Genomic DNA, 19,334 nt, shown 5'->3' on the forward strand with positions numbered 1-19,334 from the left:
TGGGCTGAGTCGCCATATGCGTTTGTGCATTGAGATTTATTCAATTAAAAACTAAAGAACCGCACATGCATTAAAACTTCGTCGTGGTTACACCACTCTCTAGCGCTATTGAGATATTTAAAGGCTCCCAATTAGGCGTTAAGCCTCTATAAAAAGGAATTAATTTCGTGATAAATTACATTAAGGCAAAATTGTCTATCCGGCAATTAATTCCTTGACTAAAATCATTAGTAACATATTTGCATTGTCAGTCCTCACTACGGTAAGCGTGCAGGGGTAGATGGGAACGATAGTTTACCCTTTCTCTCCACCACCTTCCTATCATTGTCCTCTATGCATGCGACTAAGGCTAGCTCCCAGCACGCTCGCGACCTTAAGAGACCAAAAAACGACTGGGGACGAGTCAAACTACTCCTCTTACTTCACCGTGTTTACAAGTCAAAAGATAATGTCTAAAGGCTGATAGTTTCTAAAGAAACTGTTTGGGGCTGCGTCGGTGGGGGTAACGAAATAATTTGGATATATCAACAAAGTTGAAATGGTAAATTGGCCACCGTTACGATTATAAAAGCTGACGTTTCGAGCGTTAGCCCTTTGTCGGAGCGAAAGCGTTAGCCCTTCGCTCCGACGAAGGGCTAACGCTCGAAACGTCAGCTTTTATAATCGTAACGGTGGCCAATTTACCATTTCAACTTTGTTGATATATTCAAATTAAAAGATAATGTCGTTCACTTGCCACATCAAAAGTCCAGCTAAAATCAGTGACAAATGAGATATTAGATATCGATAAATATAATTTAACAACTTGCATTTGGATTGTATTTGTTAAAGACACTTATAAACCTAAGATCTCTGAAATTAGCCCTTAGATTCTTCAATCCCTGAAAAACCTCGAAAGGGTTTTTCTTACCCTGTTCCTTAGCTTTTCCTCGTACTGCTTTGCCCGCGCGTAGCTTAACAACATAGAATAGTAGATCCAAACTGAGTGAACGCGGAACATCTAGGGGCAAGGGCTGGGAATTATATCTTCTTTTGTAAAATTCTACAGTGTCTCAGTACTATGATAACAAAATAGTTATTTGCTCGAATTCCTTACAAGGAATTACAGGCCGTCTTTGGTTTCTAAAACCACGATCCAGTGTAAGCACCATGCAAATATGTTTTTCAGTAAAATTTTTTAAGTTGTGGTGACTCGTTCTTTGACTTTGACTGTTGAATCCCAAGGTTTCTGGAGTCCTGTGTACAATTTTTAGGTAGACTTATTTAATTAGCACAAACCATGTTCAGGTCGAAAAGAACAGTTTTCTGAACAGGCTTCCGAACCATATTGACAGCCTGTCCATTTTTGATCGTACCTTTGAGTATTTTTGTTTTCCCAAAAGTAACACACCTTGATATATATGTCAAATGTGTTATCTCAATCTGGGTAAGCATTCTTGGGAGAAAAATCTTCATCTAGTCAAGACTGGCAATTGAAATCCCGCTCAAACTTAAAGGGGCCTTTTAAAGTAATCGGTCACACTGGAAAGACAAAAAAAAAAAACCCACATTGCCGAAGAACAAATTTACGCTTTGGACACAATAAAGATAATATCCTTGCATAAGATTTGCCCTCATACCGGCTTTCGTTTGTACCATGTGATCTTTGACTGCAAAAAGCTTATTGACTAAGAAATTTACTACCATAGCATCCCATTCATAAAAACAGCGCCATGGTCTTCGTGGTGGGTTTCCTGTGCATTCAGTTGAACAGAGTTATCTTTTTAGTAATGGGTTTCCTGCACATAGGACACACCTCCAGTGACGTGGCACACTCTACGCATGTGCCGTGGCCACACAGAAACGCCATATTGCGAGGTTTTTCAAGACAAATGGCGCACATGTTGGCATCTTCTATCTCCCGTACATGAGCTTGAAGCGACAGCAAGGACTGGAGTGTTTCCAAGTATTTTTCATCGTTTTCGCTCAATTCTACTGGTTGAGCGGGTGCGTTTTGTCCTACAAACGAGAAAAAAAAATTGGAGGAAATATTAAGAAAATCGCTGGAAAAGTTGTTTGTCTTGGGTATTTACAAGGCTTGCATCAGGCTCAATGACGTTGCTGGAATCTCAATCTCAGCTGTTTATTCCCTGCACTTCCTTAAATTTTCACTTCAGAACCCTCGACTACCTTCGAGCTACTAGACTTTTATTAATGCAGCTGGAAATGCGTGAAAACGAAAGCCACTCCATCAGAGATTAGTCCGAAAAAAAAAATCCGAAATGACAGCCTTAAAATCCTTATCCTCACTTCCTTAGGAAAACAAAGTGAAATGTGTAAGATCTCGTGAACTCACCACTGGATATTTTCCTTTCAATAACACCCTTGCATTTCAGGCACTTTTTCATGCGTGTAGCACATCCTAGTGACAGGAAGATATGATAAAATCAAAATTTGCAATTTCTAGCTTTAATAATGATTTGTAAAACCATATCCGTCTCAAGGAGCCTCTCCGATCTTACTAGAATGAGACGGCAGAAGGGGAGGAGGGGGGTGGGGGAAGTCAGCTCGTAGCTTTTGTCTCAACAGAGAAATTTTCTATCATTCAATCGCGGATTGAAATATTGTATAAGAAACGCAGTCTAAAAATATTTGTACCTTCACAAACTATCATATGTCCACATGGTTCAAACTTGACGGAGGGTGGCTCATCTGAACACACTACACATTCCACACTCTCCGCTTCCTGCTGTACTTTAGCAAACGACTCAACCGCAGCCTACAGAGCATACAGGAGGCAAAGTTATTACTGCCACGTGGCCAAGAATTGTGACCAGATTCGCTCTCCAAAAAAGTTTAAATTTTCGTGACTGCGTTTTTTCTTGTATAATCAACGCAGTAAATTAATGCTCTATGACCTTTACCTTACAACGAAAACACTTCTTAAGCATTGGTGCACATTCCATGCAAGCGACCACGTGACCACATGGGGAAAAAGTGGCGTTAGCAGGTAAATCACACACGCGACATTTAATGCCTGTTTCCATGGAAACGCCAGACGATGAACTCGACGATGCACACGGAGAGGCGCCATTTGATGCCTGAGATTTTTTTCGTGTCGCACTGCAAAAAAAAGACGAACATACGCACAATCAATTGTCGGAAAGATTAGAAGATCACATAGCTAAGGTCTGACCGAAAAAAAAAAAAAAACAAGGAAAAAAAACATTACTTCGCTGAGCTACCAAGTCTACCTCACAGTCTTACTTTGAGATGTCACGCAACGCGCTTTATAGCATGTCAAGCACTACACCTTACGTAACATCACAGGTACAAAGGAGACTAGGAGCTAAGGTGCTGTATCACGAGTACTCTGTAGCAAGATGCTCGTAACTTCGGTTCCTCTATTAAATCTTGACACTCGCTTGTGACAAACAGATTCGATATCATTGCTCATTCGGTAGCTGAGCTGGAAGGAGTACGACGCGGTATTTTAAAACTTATTAATTATTTTACGCGGCGTTTAAAACTATAAGTATATGAAGAGCTTACATTAGGCTAACATTAGTTCGATTAAAGAGAAAAATAGATATAGCTACTAACGAACAAGAATGACTAGAGGTGGAAGATATTGAACCGCAGGGAAAGTGACGAATTTGGTCGATAGAAGATTGTCGGCTGTTATTTCTACTCACTCTTCTTGTGCAGCACCCTCGGGTAACAAGATCTCTCGGAGCCGTGGATCTCTGCATAGCTGTACTGGGGTTTTCCTATGTTTGTTTTCAAGTGTCATGTCTGCACCATGCTCCACTAGTAATTTGGTTATACCAAATGTAGGATCGCTTAGAGGAAGCTGTAAAGATAACAATATGCACGATAAACTTGTTGGGATTTAACATAATTATTGTTGGGTCGGAATGACGAAGGGCCAAGCGGCAGACCGCAACACACTCTTGCAAAAGGCACCAAAGACTAACGACTCTCTAACTCAAACACTATTACAAAAAAGCTCACAAATGAGCATCAACGTACTTAATAGAGAGACTTAGCACTCCGTTTACGTCAAACGTGAACGGCAAGAGTGACCACGTGATTTTGTTTTCCCGCCATTTGTTCCCGTTAGCCATTTGCACTTTGCCGTTTCTACGTGAAAGTAGCCTGTTTCGCATTTGCCGTGGTCGTAAGATTTTCTTCACTCTTTCTCTCACAGAGTAAAAGTTAACTGCCGGAAAAGAGGGCACCAAGACTACTCCTTATAGGTCATTCAAATGCGCCTTCAAATCTACCATGACCTGAGCTTACGCGAGGCTAAAGCAGCAAGGCTCACGCCATCTTACGCAAAACGTAAAAGGACAAGTTGACGTTTGCCCTTTCACGTAAACGCGGTGCTAAATCTCTGGAGGGTTTCCGATCAACAGAACCAATCTTTGACTGCGTAAGCCAAAACAAGAACTTTGGTGTGAGTCCAAGGCAGGGTCAGCAGAAAAATATAAGCACGTTACTTATGGAGGTTAGACAAGACGGTCCTAATAGCCCATTTCCGAATTACCCTTGGCCTCTTTTTCAGAATGAGGCCTGGTACTCAACCATTCTTGTGAAAATGAGTTTAATTTGCAAGTGAATGAAAACTTATTATCATACGAAAGGATGAGCACCAGGACTCGTTTTGAAAATGAGGCCAAGGGTAATTCGGAAATGGGCTATTTGGAAAGTCATGGCAATAGTTTAAACGACAGATTTTGAATTCAAATGCAAAGTTAATGCTTAATATAAAAAAATGGCTAAAACAAACTTAACTAACCAAACATTTTATAACAACATCTACATACAACGCAAACTGGAATTCTGATATTTCCAAAGGAAAGATCTGGATATTTAAAGAATAAGTCGGTGACTGCTGACAGACAGACGTACAAAGAGACAGAATGATCCTCACAGCACGTCTGGTTAAACGGACTGACGATAACAGACCTTGAGGAACACATCCATAACATTGGCTTTCGGACACTGCCCTAGAGAAACACAGATGGACAGGACGGCGATAGAAGGGCAGGTAGAAAGAGAAAGAGAGGTTACGGTTAAGCAGAGACAGAGTCACATAGGCAGACACTCAGGCAGAGGGACAGAGTCAGACAGGCAGACATTCAGGCAGAGAGACAGAGTCAGACAGGCAGACACTCAGGCAGAGGGACAGAGTCAGACAGGCAGACACTCAGGCAGAGAGACAGAGTTAGACAGGCAGACACTCAGGCAGAGAGACAGAGTCAGACAGGCAGACACTCAGGCAGAGGGACAGAGTCAGACAGGCAGACACTCAGGCAGAGAGACAGAGTTAGACAGGCAGACACTCAGGCAGAGAGACAGAGTCAGACAGGCAGACACTCAGGCAGAGAAACAGAGTCAGACAGGCAGACACTCAGGCAGAGAGACAGAGTCAGATAGGCAGACACTCAGGAAGAGAGACAGAGTCAGACAGGCAGACACTCAGGCAGAGAGACAGAGTCAGACAGGCAGACACTCAGGCAGAGAGACAGAGTCAGACAGGCAGACACTCAGGCAGAGAGACAGAGTCAGACAGGCAGACACTCAGGCAGAGAGACAGAGTCAGACAGGCAGACACTCAGGCAGAGAAACAGAGTCAGATAGGCACACACTCAGGCAGAGAGACAGAGTCAGACAGGCAGACACTCAGGCAGAGAGACAGAGTCAGACAGGCAGACACTCAGGCAGAGAGACAGAGTCAGACAGGCAGACACTCAGGCAGAGAGACAGAGTCAGACAGGCAGACACTCAGGCAGAGAGACAGAGTCAGATAGGCAGACACTCAGGAAGAGAGACAGAGTCAGACAGGCAGACACTCAGGCAGAGAGACAGAGTCAGATAGGCAGACACTCAGGCAGAGGGACAGAGTCAGACAGGCAGACACTCAGACAGAGAGACAGAGTCAGACAGTCAGGTGGAAAGAATAAGGAAGACGGGCAAGTAGAAAGAAAGAGACCGCAGAGAAGCGCACATTCAGACAGACAATAGGAGACAGACAGGGAGGCAGTCAGACTGACAGTAAGAGACAGACAAACAGACAAAAGTTTATCTACACGACTAGCTGTTCATCTAAGTCTCACCTCTTTCTTTGGAGCATTATTTCCTCCAAATTTCAAGGAATGGTACATGACTACTACATGAAGTGGTGAATCACCGACATCATCTTGTGCGTTGACATTAGCTCCATTTTCCAAAAGAAGTTTAGCTATTTTCACGTGTCTTTTATCGACTGCAAGGAGGAGAGGGGTCTGTTGACGACCATTGCGGAGATTGATGTCAAAAAGAGAGCGAGCCTGAAAAGATGGCAAAGTGTAAACCTGTTATAGTTGTTCTACAAGTTGTTCTAACGAGCAACATATCGACCATATGATATGATTAAGGTCAATGTGCATGTCTGCAAGATGGCTGGATATTGATCGTCTTCGTTACTAAAAAGGCCAATTTCCTTCCATCGTTACCCAAAGGTTGGATTTGTTGCTAAAAGATTTCAAAACCCAAAATCGTCATTTCCATTTTTTTTTCTTTTTCTTGACATTTTAAAAATAGCCTTAACTAAAGACGGACGGACCTATTCAGAAGTACAGAGTCCGAGATTCGGTCCCACGAGTGTTTTTTTGTTTTTGTTTTTGTTTTTTTTTTGCGGCACCGTGCCGCCACCCATGCAGTGAAGACACTGTGAAACATTCTGAGCTACAAACATGCTTGCCATTAAACAATAACTCGCAGTCAAACACACACTTACCTGAACTAAACATTTAACAACATCATAATGTCCGTTCAATGACGCCAGGTGAAGCGCTGAGAAGCCATCATCTTTGACTGCGCCCATTAAATCTGGTGACTTTTGTATAATCAGCGACGCTGCTCTGAATGGTGTGAAAGCCACAAAGGTTATCAAAACAAATACATCCCCAAAAACTTCTGTTTTCCAAAAAGCATTTGCAACAAACCTTAGAGCTACTAAGTTTTAAAATGTTGTGTCGATGTTATGATAATAAACAACACAACGATTTTAAATTGAGTTTGGAGAGTGATCCCCATTCGGAGATTTTTGCTGCGCATCAGTGCGTTCTGTGATTGGTCCAGAGAACTGACGTCATCCTCTCAGCCGTTTGCTCGCGTGTTTTCCCGCGCTTGAGATCGTTTGTACGTTTCTTTTGAGTTCTCATAGGCTCCCTGTGAAGCAGACCTTTCTCTGATTGGATGATGTTGATGTGTGCTTTAAGTTAAGCACACTAATTTAAATGTACGTTTTAAATTAGCTTATCTCTTTTGTCTAACTAATTTATTTCCACTTTCCAGTACTTGAAATTTCCCGTTATAGTTCACGTTGAATACTGACCTTGCATTTCCTTTCAAGGAAGCATGGTGCAAGCAATTGAATCCTCGTTTGTTCTTGATTGACAAGTCAATGCCACGGAAGTTTATAAGGAGTTCGACAATGTCTGCAAAGTCTTTAGCAATAGCGTCATGAAGAACAGTGTCGCCATAAGAGTCCTACGAACAAACAAATTTTCACCAACATTAGCGACGTCACTGATGGTCCCTTAAAATCATTGAGACTACATTTTATTTTCATCTTCTACATTTACATCAACGACAAGATACGAGTAAGCAACATACCTGAGCATTGACGTTGCATGAGCAGCTAAGAAACGTTTTCACTACGTCAGTGAAGCCCTTGTTTACTGCAACATGCAAAGGGGAACATTTGTTTTTGTTGAGCCGGTTTCCGTCTGCTCCTCCTTTCAACAGAGCGGCAGCTGTTGTGGGCTGATTACTGTTGGAATAAATTATGGTTAATCGTGATGAATCATTTCGAAAGGCTCTGGATCACCCCTTGCAGCAGCCATTTATGAAGGTCTTATAGTTCTGCGTTTAAACAAGACCGAGTCCCTCGCTCCGTGCAAGAGCATATGGATTCAAACACCGAGAACTACTAAGCAAATATTGGTGACGTACTGACCACGACTGAGGTTGGTCAGTTACCCCTGTATCTTTAACTCACCCAAATGCTGCGTAATGCAAAGCAGTGTCGCCTTCAGGATCCTGAAAAAGAAAATAAAACAATATGTTATAATTGGACGGACACGTGTTTGTTCGGCCTAACTACTCTGAACACCGTGTGATGATTTGCACACAAATTGTTCCAAGTTGCCTCTGAAACCAAAGCATCCTTTCTTTATGTGTACATACCTATGTTGATCAACTTTATTTACTAGAATTAGAATTCATATTTTTTTAACTGTATCATTACATACAGGACGTGCTGGTATCCAGTCGTTTCGTACCCACAGACGTTTCGTACTCAATCGAGTTGTAACTAGATTCAGATGATTCGTGCCCAGTTTGTGTAACTACATTTATGCCACTAAATTACTGCCTAGCACAAGGTTAGTGTGTCATTTTAAATGGAATAGATTATACTGCTATTAAATAAAAGAGACCAATCATAGTTTCGGATCCTTCAAACATACTTGACATGGAAAACATACTTTATCAGTATGGGTGCAAAACAACTTAACTGACAAGGTACAAATGCTCCTAGCTGGGTGCGAATCGACTAAGGACGAAACGTCTGTGGGTACGAAACAACTGGTAAGCGACGCAGTATGCAGGCGTGTCACATATCTAAAACTCTTGTGATACCTCATTTTAATTTGAAGACATGCGGTGCAAGATCTTTTTCCGTAGCTGCCCCACACAGTGGAACACTTTGCCGTCCGATATTATGAACAGCTCCTCAGTGTCCGTTTTTAAAAACAACTTAAAACTTTCCTTTTGAAAAAAGCATTTTTATAATTTTTACTATTGTGTCGCTCTTGTTAAGCGCTTTTGAACTTTGAGGATACTAGCGCTATATAAATACTTTATTATTATTATTATTATTATTATTATTATATGAGCCTAACACAGTGCCTCCCTTATCACCTACTTCTCTGTACGAGCTTAGTTAGCAGAGAACACTACCATGAAATCAAATCTAGTTAGGGATCATATTCTTGAGAGACTTCGCTTATTCTTTATTCCTGTATCGACAAAAATTTCTGACGTTTCTCTTTAGAGATTCATCTGAATCAGACTCACTGACCTGTAAATTAACATCTGCGCCTAGCTGAATCAGAAGCTCAACAACTGCTGTTAGTCCCTGATGACTGGCTATCTGCAATGCTGTCTTGTCTGATCGCACCACATCCACCTGCAAACACAGTAATTAGTCAGCGCAAACAAAATTATGGAACCTTTTCACTTCGGAGGACTTGCGTCAAAGATAAATCGCTCCCTTTCCTCACTTTTGTGCGAATAAGCGTTCTCTATCTTTCACCACCAGTGAAGTCGAAGCAATCCTGCAAATAACTTTGATGAACACAAGATAATTTTACGTTGTGCGACAAACAACTTAAAATTCTTTGAAATATTAGTCGGTATAAATTGACAAGGAAAAAGAACTGAAACTTATGCCTATTCGTACCTTATCTGGATGGGCATGGAACAACTCCTTTAGTCGTTCAACATTCCCTTGTCCTGCTTCGCTTATGATCATGGATCCGATGTCAGTCGAACTGTTGATACGGAGATGGTCTAAAAGAGACCTCAGCGATTGGTCTTCATAAAAAAAAAAAAAAAAAAAAAAAAAAAAAAAAACGAAAAAACAAAAAAACAAACAAACATTAATTAATTACTTCAGAGAAGCCTATATTATCACCCACATGTTAAGTCGAAGACAAAGGTCTTCAAACTTGCATGGAACATTTCTCAAACGACCTAAAACTTCTCGAAACTCGACTTGAGCCTTGGGAATCGTGGATCGCGGATCGTGAAGCGAGTATCGAGCTTCGAAGGCCTGTCAACTTACATGTGAGTGGTACTGTATAAAATTACTGATTAATATTTTTGACAGAATGTGCAAAGAAGATGAGAAAAATTAATCGAATTGAGTGCTCGTCAATTACATTGTGGAGACTCAGTTTTAATAATTTGACGACAAATCCAAGAAGACATTTCACCATAATGGTTTTCGCTGAAACGCTTTCAGTATAATCAGTAGCATGAAATGGGGCGTCTTAGCCTGCAGTGCCGGCGTATTTTGGGCGCACGAGTGCACATTTTCGTATTAGGCCGCCATCTTAGGTTTGGTAACTGTGGAGGATTGGGGCGAGGAAATATTTGCCGAGGGAGTAGGTGTTAAGTGGAAGAATGGGCAACGGGGAAGAGGGTGGGGAAGGAAATGATCGCCAACCTAAGAAGCTTTGACAGTTAAACGAATTCTCCTGGTCAGTACCAAAGGAAATGTATAGAGAACAGTATGGAGAATATTAACACTGACTTTAGGCTGTGAAGGGTAAAGGTCTCTACCTATCTCTGTCTGCAACTGCTGAGATTGTCTTCGTTCCTCTGCTGTCAAATTGTCATGATCATGCTGCTGCGACGCAGAAGAAGATGTAGAGGATGATGACGATTGTAAGATCCCTTGCAACTCCACCTGTCCCCTCTGCGAGGTGGACTGTGGCTCAGATGTGGCTGCAGATGCCTCTTTTACAAGTACAGCTGAGTTGAACGTCCATACATGATCTGCTACAGACACGCGGATGTCCCCATCGGAGTAAATCTTCAGCACTTTACCCACTTTGCCTAGAGCCTTTTGGGGAAGACAAAGCTAATTAACACTGGAACGAATAGGGCAATTTCCAGTCGAGTGTCAGAAGTAAATCCGGCACTAAATTGGTTTTGCTTTATTTCGCCCTGTGATTGGTTCAGAAAATTCGCGCCACTCTCTCAACCAATCAGATGCAATACTGAAACTTGGTAACCCGCGTTTTCCCGCGCTTTGGGCAGTTTGTTTTTACTTAATGAGCTTCCAGTGGCTCTAAGAGAATAATTTCCTTTCTTCTGATTCGTCGTTTCGATTACTTTGGTGTTGGTTTTACGACTTTCAATCGAAAAACACGCCGATAGTTCTGATCTGAGCCAGTAAACTTGTGATTTACGAATAAACAATTATTTCTCAAAACTTTATTCCTTACCACAGCCATGCTATCTGTCCATTCTCCGTGCCCAACCTGAAGTTTCTTGAGCAATGGTTGATCTTTCATGATGCGTACCTTGTCATTAATATGAAACTCCTCCACCTGTCAGCAAATGACAAAATATCCACATGAAGTTACTCCTTTTGCTGGTACGTGGCAAAAATGACTGTCTTAAAAATTTCAAATACTATTGTAGCTACACTTCTTTGCCAACTACTTGTCACTGAAAGTATCTTATGACCTCTACAAAATCTTTTGATATGCTAGGTGTATGAAAAAAGAACAATCCCCAGTAAATACAACTCATTGCAAAATAAAAAAAAAAAACACAATACCTTTGTGAGAGAGGCTGGATGAAATGTCCACCTGTTTGCAAACCCAGGATACTGCACTCTGACATCCCCTCGCTCTGTGATTCTATGGACAGTACCCACTAGACCAATCACCTAAAATAATTAAGAACAATTCACAGTTACATGTAGTTTTGTCCGGCAGTTTATCAATGAAAGCTGTCTTTCTGTAGGGCGGTCAGGGAGTTAGTCATTCAGTCAGTCAATCAGTCAGTCAGTCTGTTGGTCATTTTGACAATCAATTGGTCAGACAGCTTGTCAATTAAGTTTTCTGCCTGTCTAATTAGGTCAGTCATACAGTGTGTCTATGAGTGAGTTAATGAGTCAGTCAGTCAGTAAGTCAGTCTGGCTGTGAGTCCATCTGTGTGTTATTGAGTTACTTGCTTGGTCAGTCTTTTGGTCAATCATCTATCCTTCAATGTGTCAACAGGTTAATCAGTCGCACAAACAGTTTGCCTGTGAGTCAGTTTGTCTGTCTGTGACTCAGTCTGTCTTTTGGTCAGTCAAACAGTCACTCAGTTAGTCAGTCACTCAGTCAGACAGTCACTCAGTTAGTCAGTCACTCAGTCAAACAGTCACTCAGTCAGTCAGTCATTCCATCAGTCAATCTCTCAGTTGCATCAACTATTCGAATCCTCCAAAAAATCAATGTCTGTCATAAGTACTGTTGTGCAGTTGATAGATAATTATGTAAATATGCCTATTTAAGTAAGTAAGTACATATGCCTACCTGTCAGCCAGCTAGCTATATCACTCAGTCATCCATTCAGTCAGTGATTATTGTTTTAATGAGTCAAATTTTAGGACATACCTCTTCCATTTTGTCATTCCATCCACCATGTCCTTCCTGAATATCCTTCAATGTAGTCACATCCAAAAGCACTCTGACGCGTTCACCAACCTCGAAATTCATAGAGTGATCAACTGAACCAGTTGCTGAGGCTGCACTACTTGTTGAAGGGATTATCAGGGATTCAGGCTTCTGTCCAAGTTTTGGCAAATGATTCTTGTAATAAAATCCTCCAGAACCTTCCCTTAGGCAAATCAAATCCACCTGGAAAAAAATAAAAACCAACAACAACAACAATTAAAAAGATTCAAGCTTAGAAGATGTCATTGCACACATCTGACAAGTCAAGCCTACAAATTTTTTCGAAGCCACAGATCTTTAACCTATTGACATCCAGTGCATCCATAAGCGCCCATGTGGAACCACACCCTTTCTACGCCTTGTGATGTCATCACTTTTAACCCTGGAGCACGACTTTGAGCACATACTTAAACAGGTTGAAAATATCTTACAAACGATACCAGAATGAGTGCAATTGAGTGAAGGAGATTGGAGAATGGCCAAAAAAACATGTAACTTTGACCTGAAAATCTGCACGAAAATCTTGTTCCATTACCCACCTACCTTTCTGAGCATGTGGTTTGAAAATAATGAGTAGTTTCCTAAAAAATCTCTACACCAAAATGAAGCCTACTAAATTTCCAGCAAGTGCATAAGGAGAAACTTCAGGCAAGGGAAGGGGAAAAAGGGCAGGGGAAAGAGAGAAAAGTAAAAGTTGTAAGTGGGGCATTAATTTGCTCCGAATTTTGCTTTCTGCACCTGCCAGAGATTTTCAGGCCGCCATTTTGCATTTGGATTAAAAGGCTGTCGAGTGTACAAGCTGTCAATGGGTTTGTGGTAAGTTTGAGCTTTTAAAACCACAACAGTGACCCGATATCTGTTCGACTAGCTTCAAAACACAGTTTTTCAAAAAAGCTGTGGCTATGAATGGGTTAAAATAATCTTCCTAACAGAATTGGACACGGCTGACTTACACCACTGGTGTCTTACAGCCAACAACATCACAGAAAAACTGACCAATCATTTTACATGAACTGGACTAAGGACATTCTACTAACAACAACTAGTCACTTGATGACTTCAGCAGAGTTTGTCAAAACGTCAGTCACTGCCAGCAACAACAGTCCTTCTCTGGAATACATTCCCTCAGACAATCATGCTACACTTTCACAGCATTGAACAAAGTTAAAATCACTGTTAAATCCTAGAATTTGATCCCCAATTGCTTCAAATTTTGAGATCAGGTGCCCCAGCAGCTATTTAGCAACGGAGATGTGAACCCTTTCACTACCATGGGTGACCAAGATAAAATTTTCTCTCCACAATATTAATAGAATAATTTATGTAACAATTACAAGCGATAAGAAAAAAGAAAAACTCAAACATTAAGAGATTATTAGTTGACCCAACCCCAAATTCTCCGAACTAACATCAAGACAATTGTGTAGAAGACAGTTAGGAGAATTATGAAATGATATCCCTAGGCAGGGCATCTGACAGGATGCGGTGGTGCAGATCCTCATAATTTGCTTACTTCCGCATTCTCCGCATCCTTAACGCATTTTTCTGCATAAAACTAAAAAATTTCTACATTTAAGCGAGACAGCAACAGCTTACCATCCCCAGAAGCAAAAAAAACGAAAAGATTGATCATTTTGAAGCAGTTATTCACCCAAAACAGCGATGAAAACATGCCTTTCGTTCGTATTTGTAAACAGTTTTAAACCCCCAGGCATTCCATGCATCTTCTGGTGATGGGCCTGGGTTCTACTCTTGTTTTAATACTGATTTCCGGTGTCCAGATTTCCTCCTCCAATTTAATGGCTGGCTACTGAGCTTTGGACAAACTCAACGACTAAAACTATGAAAAAACTGTGTTGAATGAAGACATACCTCATAAAGGACTAAAATTCTTGATAAGACGTTAATGTGTATTTTATACGTTGGAAAAAGGCAAGGGAACAAGTTTATTAAGTTTTAGACATTTCTGCATAATCGTCATTTATTTTTCCATATAATATTGCCGAAAATTTCCGTGTAACTTTCCATTTTTTTCCGCCCCCTATCAGATGGTCTGCCTAGGTGGGCTACATGTATCCAATACAAAAGGCCAGTTCACCAGTATCATCAACTTCTCCTAAAATCATGTTTCCATTAGAATAAATGCTGTTTATCGAGAGTACAATACAATACACATGTGTTTAACTTCATTACCCAAAGTGCAGCCAATTAATTTCCAGTAAATCCTCTTTCTTGGCCTGTAGTTGTTATTGTCAGGATTTTCAGACAAACAAACTTGTGGTCCTGACAAGTAAAATTAACGGTGCACTTATCCAATTAAGGACAAGAGAGTTGAAAAGAAAGTTTCTTACCCTGCTACTTTTACAAGGATGCACAAAGCTGCTAGAAAGTAGGGTCACAACCAGATCCTAGTGGTTAAGAGGTGGAACATTAAATAGCTAACATGCAGGTATACTACATACCTTCCCCTTGTGTCCCACACGGTACACATTTGTACTAGTAGGTTTCCACATCACACATGCTACACTCTGAAAACTCTCTGTCTCCCAGCCTCTCACTTCTACAACTTGACCAACACTCCCCTCTCCTCCATCTTGATTTCCCCAGTCCCAGTCCGGTCCTCTTGTAACCTGTGCACCACAAAATATACCCTTGGCCTCAACTTTACATTTTCCGAGTCTTCTGCCAACATAAACCCTAACGAAAAAAAAAAAAGAAAAAAAAAAAGAAAGAAATCAGAACATGTAATATATCCTTAAAGAAGTTGTAACACAATGGACTTACTTTGTTCATATTAAATTAATGAGAAAACATGACTGCAATTCAATAGAAATGATAACAACAATGATCATAGTGATAATGACAATGATGATGATGGTTATGATAAACATAATAATAATAATTATAATAATAATAAGTACGTAAATTGAAGCTTCCCCTTGGGGGCTTTTCAGCCACAATGTAGACTAAGAGCTCAAAAATCTCTACTGGCAGGAGGCAGACCAGTGGGCTATTAACAGAGCACAGCTGAGGAGTTGAACGAGGGGCAACTGTGAACAAATCCAGTGAGTGGCAGGGTGGAGGACTTGAGCCAGGGACACTGGATTACAAGTCCAGCACCTTAACCACTCGACCATGCCACCTCCTCCAATAATTATAATGATAATGACACTTGCAAAGGAAATTATATTGATCATAACCATGACCATAATAATGACAGTGAAAATGATAAGGATGATGATGTTGCGTGATGAGAGAAAAGAAAAATATCAATCAGGGGATTATTAGTTTAATATCCAAAACTAAGTTCTCTGAATTAACATCAAAAGAATTGCACGGCAGACAGAGGGATTGAAAGGGTTATTAAACATAAACACCCCCTGGTTAGCTCAATTGGTTAGAGTGCCGGACTGTGTTGTGCGGGAGGTTGAGGGTTTGAGCCCCGGCCGGACCAATACTGAGGAGAATTTGCTACCTTTCTATAATATCAAGAAATGGATAGATATTCTAGTATTCTTGGATAAGGACGAATAAAACCGTAGGTCCCATCTCCTGCAGGGTTAGGGGTAGGAGACGTTGATTTCCCATGCACGAGATTACTGTGTGGTGGATGTCCTCCCCTGGGGTGGGATGAGTGGGTGGATTTACTGGGCCTGCAGTACTTGGCGCAAGCTGTTGTGGTGTCCCTGCCTGTCAGCAAAGCTAATAAACTATAACTCAAACCAGTACCAAGCTTAATATCAACTACAAATGAAAAGCACGTCATTGTTTGTAAATTTTACAAAGTCTGTCAAGCACTTGAGTGAAAACCATTTGGGAGTTGAAATTCAAGAATGAATCCAAACTGATTCCAAACTCAAACTACCCTTTTCGTTGATTCAGATTGCAAACATGTTCTGAGTGTAAGATTATGCTTTGAGTATACTTATAGTTAGGTGCATGACACAACTTACTACAAGTTAGCAAATTGCTAAGCACTCAAGAAGGTAGAGTCACTCTTCACTATTGCCTTGCATGACTCTTACCCTGCTTTCGTGCTTAGCATCCTCCTGCGTGTATCCATAACTCAATAGTGTACACTGTGGTTTCTATTTGTTTTATAACATAACTTTGATATATTGTACCAAAAGAGTTCCCTTTTACTTAACACTGCAATCTTATGTGACCAGAAAAAACAAGTGCATGAAAACCAGTCTTTGCATTAACTCAAGTCAGCAGCGCACACCCATAGGCAAATGGTGAACAAAGAATTTGACCAATCAGAGTGCATACTTTTCTTTGGCTACGTTAAAAAGTCAAGATAAGACAAAAGACCCTCTGAAAATTGACATTGTTTATTTCAACTGAAATGAACATGTCATTGAATATCTTAAGGCTGATCATAACCTTAAATCCAATAACAACTCACCCTGGTTTTCCACGAGCCTCTATTCTGTTAAATCCATGCTCCAGTGAATGCTTATCCCCCATATAGCATGAAGTACACAAATTGTAGTTCACACAATCAGCACATTCCCAGCGCATTCCTTCAATGGATTGCTTCTTACATTCATTACAAGAAACATTATTGTGTATAATACCTGATAAAATAACAAAAGGCATGTCATTATAGGTAAACAAAGCCGGCCACTCAAAGACCCCTGTTGGAGACTATGCGGTCACTTTCTAAAGAACCAAACTTGAAAGGAGATTTACTAGTGACTCTCTCTCATATCTACAGTTTTTCAGGGTCACCCATAGCATTTAAGAGAAGATGTCATTAAAAAATCAGACAAATTCACAAATCACCAACCACAGTAAAAAAATCAAATTGGCTCATCATCCTAGTATTAGGTAGGCCTGTAGGTAAAACAAACCGAGACATAATGTAGTTTGTTGAAAACTTCTTTTGTTTTTGAGAAAATTGAAAAAAATTCACGCATAATTAGCGTCATTCGAAGGCTGAATTTGGTTCATTTTTGGAAGCCTCGTTTGTACTTGTAAAAGCAGTAAAAAACTTATTCCACAGACTTTTAGAACAAGGTTTGCCCTATGTTTTCACTAAAAAGTTGAATCACTATTTAAATTTGAATAAAAAACAGATTTTTCTATCTATTTACTAAGTGCCATGTGAAAAGTAGGGTAGAAACTTTTTTTTATATTTGCTACGTGAATAGATCACAGATGACACGAAGATGTGGTACAAAAAAACGAAAAAAGCAGCACACCAGAAGCAGCTGAGTGTGTCACTGATGTTATTACCACATTTTGATGTCATCTGTGATCTGTCTAACTGTGCAGACCTACAGAAACATGGAATCTGCTACCTTATCTATAAAATTAAAAGCAAAATGTTGATGTTGATACTATCTGTGTCTGTCCTTGGGTAGATCATGTGTAAGAACCAATCAAAATGTGTTTATAATTTAACTTATCAGGTAAAATTTGATAAACCACAAAGAAAATTGATGATGCACAATTTTGTTGATGATTTGTAATATTCCCTTACATGAGTTTAATCACTTGAAAAAGAAAAGATAATATTACAATCTATTTCTTATTTAGCTTATGATATAAAATTAAATATATATTTCAAAAGCAAGTGGAGGCACAAAATTTCTTTGATTCCAGAAAAGAATTCCTTAACTTTTTACTAGATAAAAAAAAAAGAAAAGAAAAAAATTTCATTCTAATTCTTGTTTAGCTTACGATACATAAATTAATACATTACAATAGGAAGTGATGGTGCAAAATTTCATCGATTCCATAAAAAAATTCCTTATCTTTCTCACTTGATGAAGAAAAACAGATAATAGATTCCAGCCTATTTTTCAAGTGAAATTATGCGTGCATGGTGTGACCTGATTCTGAGAACTTCAAGATTCTTTGAAATTTTTCCACGAATGCCGTCCAAATTCACGGAAAGCAAAAGCTCATCCAAAAATGAATCTCAAATTGCATTTCTGTTTAATCAACCATTCACAAAGGAAAACAACAATGAAAAGACATTCGTCGAAGCATGAATAATTATGGATCTCTGTCCAGGGATACCTAACTTCAGTCGAATTTACCACTTTTTTTCGCTTTCGTTCGAGAATCTTAGCCGTAACAGCACTTTACGTGAAGTACCGTGTTAAAAGACGGTCTTTCCAACGCCGGATCAACTTACGTGCAAATTGCACATGTTTAGATCGATATAAGCTCCAACATATATAAAATTAATGACCGAATATACAACAAATTCGCCGGGGGATAAATGCACAACTTCTTAATTATACAACTTCAAACGAATATACATACCAACAGGGCCATTATCAAACAAACAGAGATCGAATGCTCCTTGATAACCACATCTGTAATTCGTCCTCGTTCCACCATCCCATTGTACAACAACAGTTTTATCCGGGGAAGACACACTGCCCGTTTTACCAACAACAACTACAGTGCCAACATGGCCCTCGCCTCCATCTTGGTTTGTCCACTTCCAGTCAGGTCCTCGGACGACACGGCTGCCAGTTTCCATCGAATTCTCTGATTAAATTCTGCTCTCTAAAGAAACATGCCTTCCGAAGAAATCTGCGGTTTCACAGCGATACGTAGAATCCGAAACAAAGTTGTTGATTTTCTTCGAAAGGCAAGCGTATATTTCCTGTGTACAGCGGACTAACGTCGCTCCAGACCCTCTCATAAACTCTTCTCCCACGACCGGAAGTCGGAAAAATTATTTGATCACTGTGGAAACGCGACACTCCTATATTTAGTCATGCTTTTGAGCTTCTTAATTTTAAGTAAGGCTTCAGATTTTGGTCTCTCGCAGTGAGAAAAGGTTTCCGGTTATATCAATTTGCTCGATTTTAAAGAGCTGGCTCACAAAAATATATTGGGTGCAGTCGGATATACGTCACTTTTGTGACCGGAAGTGAATCAATATCACGCCTTGTAACACTCGTCCAGAAAAATCTGATTTAAGAACGCGTAATTTACCGCCGATCTTTCCACGTAAACACAGCTGAAGATGTCTCGACACAATGGAGACTTTCGTGACAGTATCTTCGCCTCACATTTTCGCTTCGCGCTAAATCTACT

The 19,334-nt window shown here is 40.2% G+C and overlaps 1 protein-coding gene across 1 annotated transcript; it reads right to left on the reverse strand.

Annotated features, from left to right (window-relative positions):
- Positions 1 to 17: 17 nt before the first annotated feature.
- On the reverse strand, positions 18 to 18,924 carry LOC111336055 (E3 ubiquitin-protein ligase MIB2). Its single transcript, XM_022942083.2, has 19 exons — positions 18,549 to 18,924; positions 16,678 to 16,849; positions 14,732 to 14,966; positions 12,210 to 12,452; positions 11,384 to 11,494; positions 11,046 to 11,150; positions 10,378 to 10,660; positions 9,494 to 9,627; positions 9,113 to 9,220; positions 8,030 to 8,070; positions 7,645 to 7,801; positions 7,364 to 7,518; positions 6,764 to 6,887; positions 6,102 to 6,314; positions 3,675 to 3,832; positions 2,904 to 3,102; positions 2,638 to 2,758; positions 2,336 to 2,401; positions 18 to 1,998 (listed from the first exon to the last, which is right to left on the reverse strand). Exons 1-19 carry the CDS (start codon positions 18,769 to 18,771, stop codon positions 1,742 to 1,744), a joined length of 3,105 nt encoding a protein of 1,034 aa, XP_022797818.2. The 5' UTR covers positions 18,772 to 18,924; the 3' UTR covers positions 18 to 1,741.
- Positions 18,925 to 19,334: the final 410 nt, after the last annotated feature.

The sequence above is a fragment of the Stylophora pistillata genome, chromosome 8 (genome assembly GCF_964205215.1).
Source record: "Stylophora pistillata chromosome 8, jaStyPist1.2, whole genome shotgun sequence".
Classification (NCBI taxonomy): domain Eukaryota; kingdom Metazoa; phylum Cnidaria; class Anthozoa; order Scleractinia; family Pocilloporidae; genus Stylophora; species Stylophora pistillata.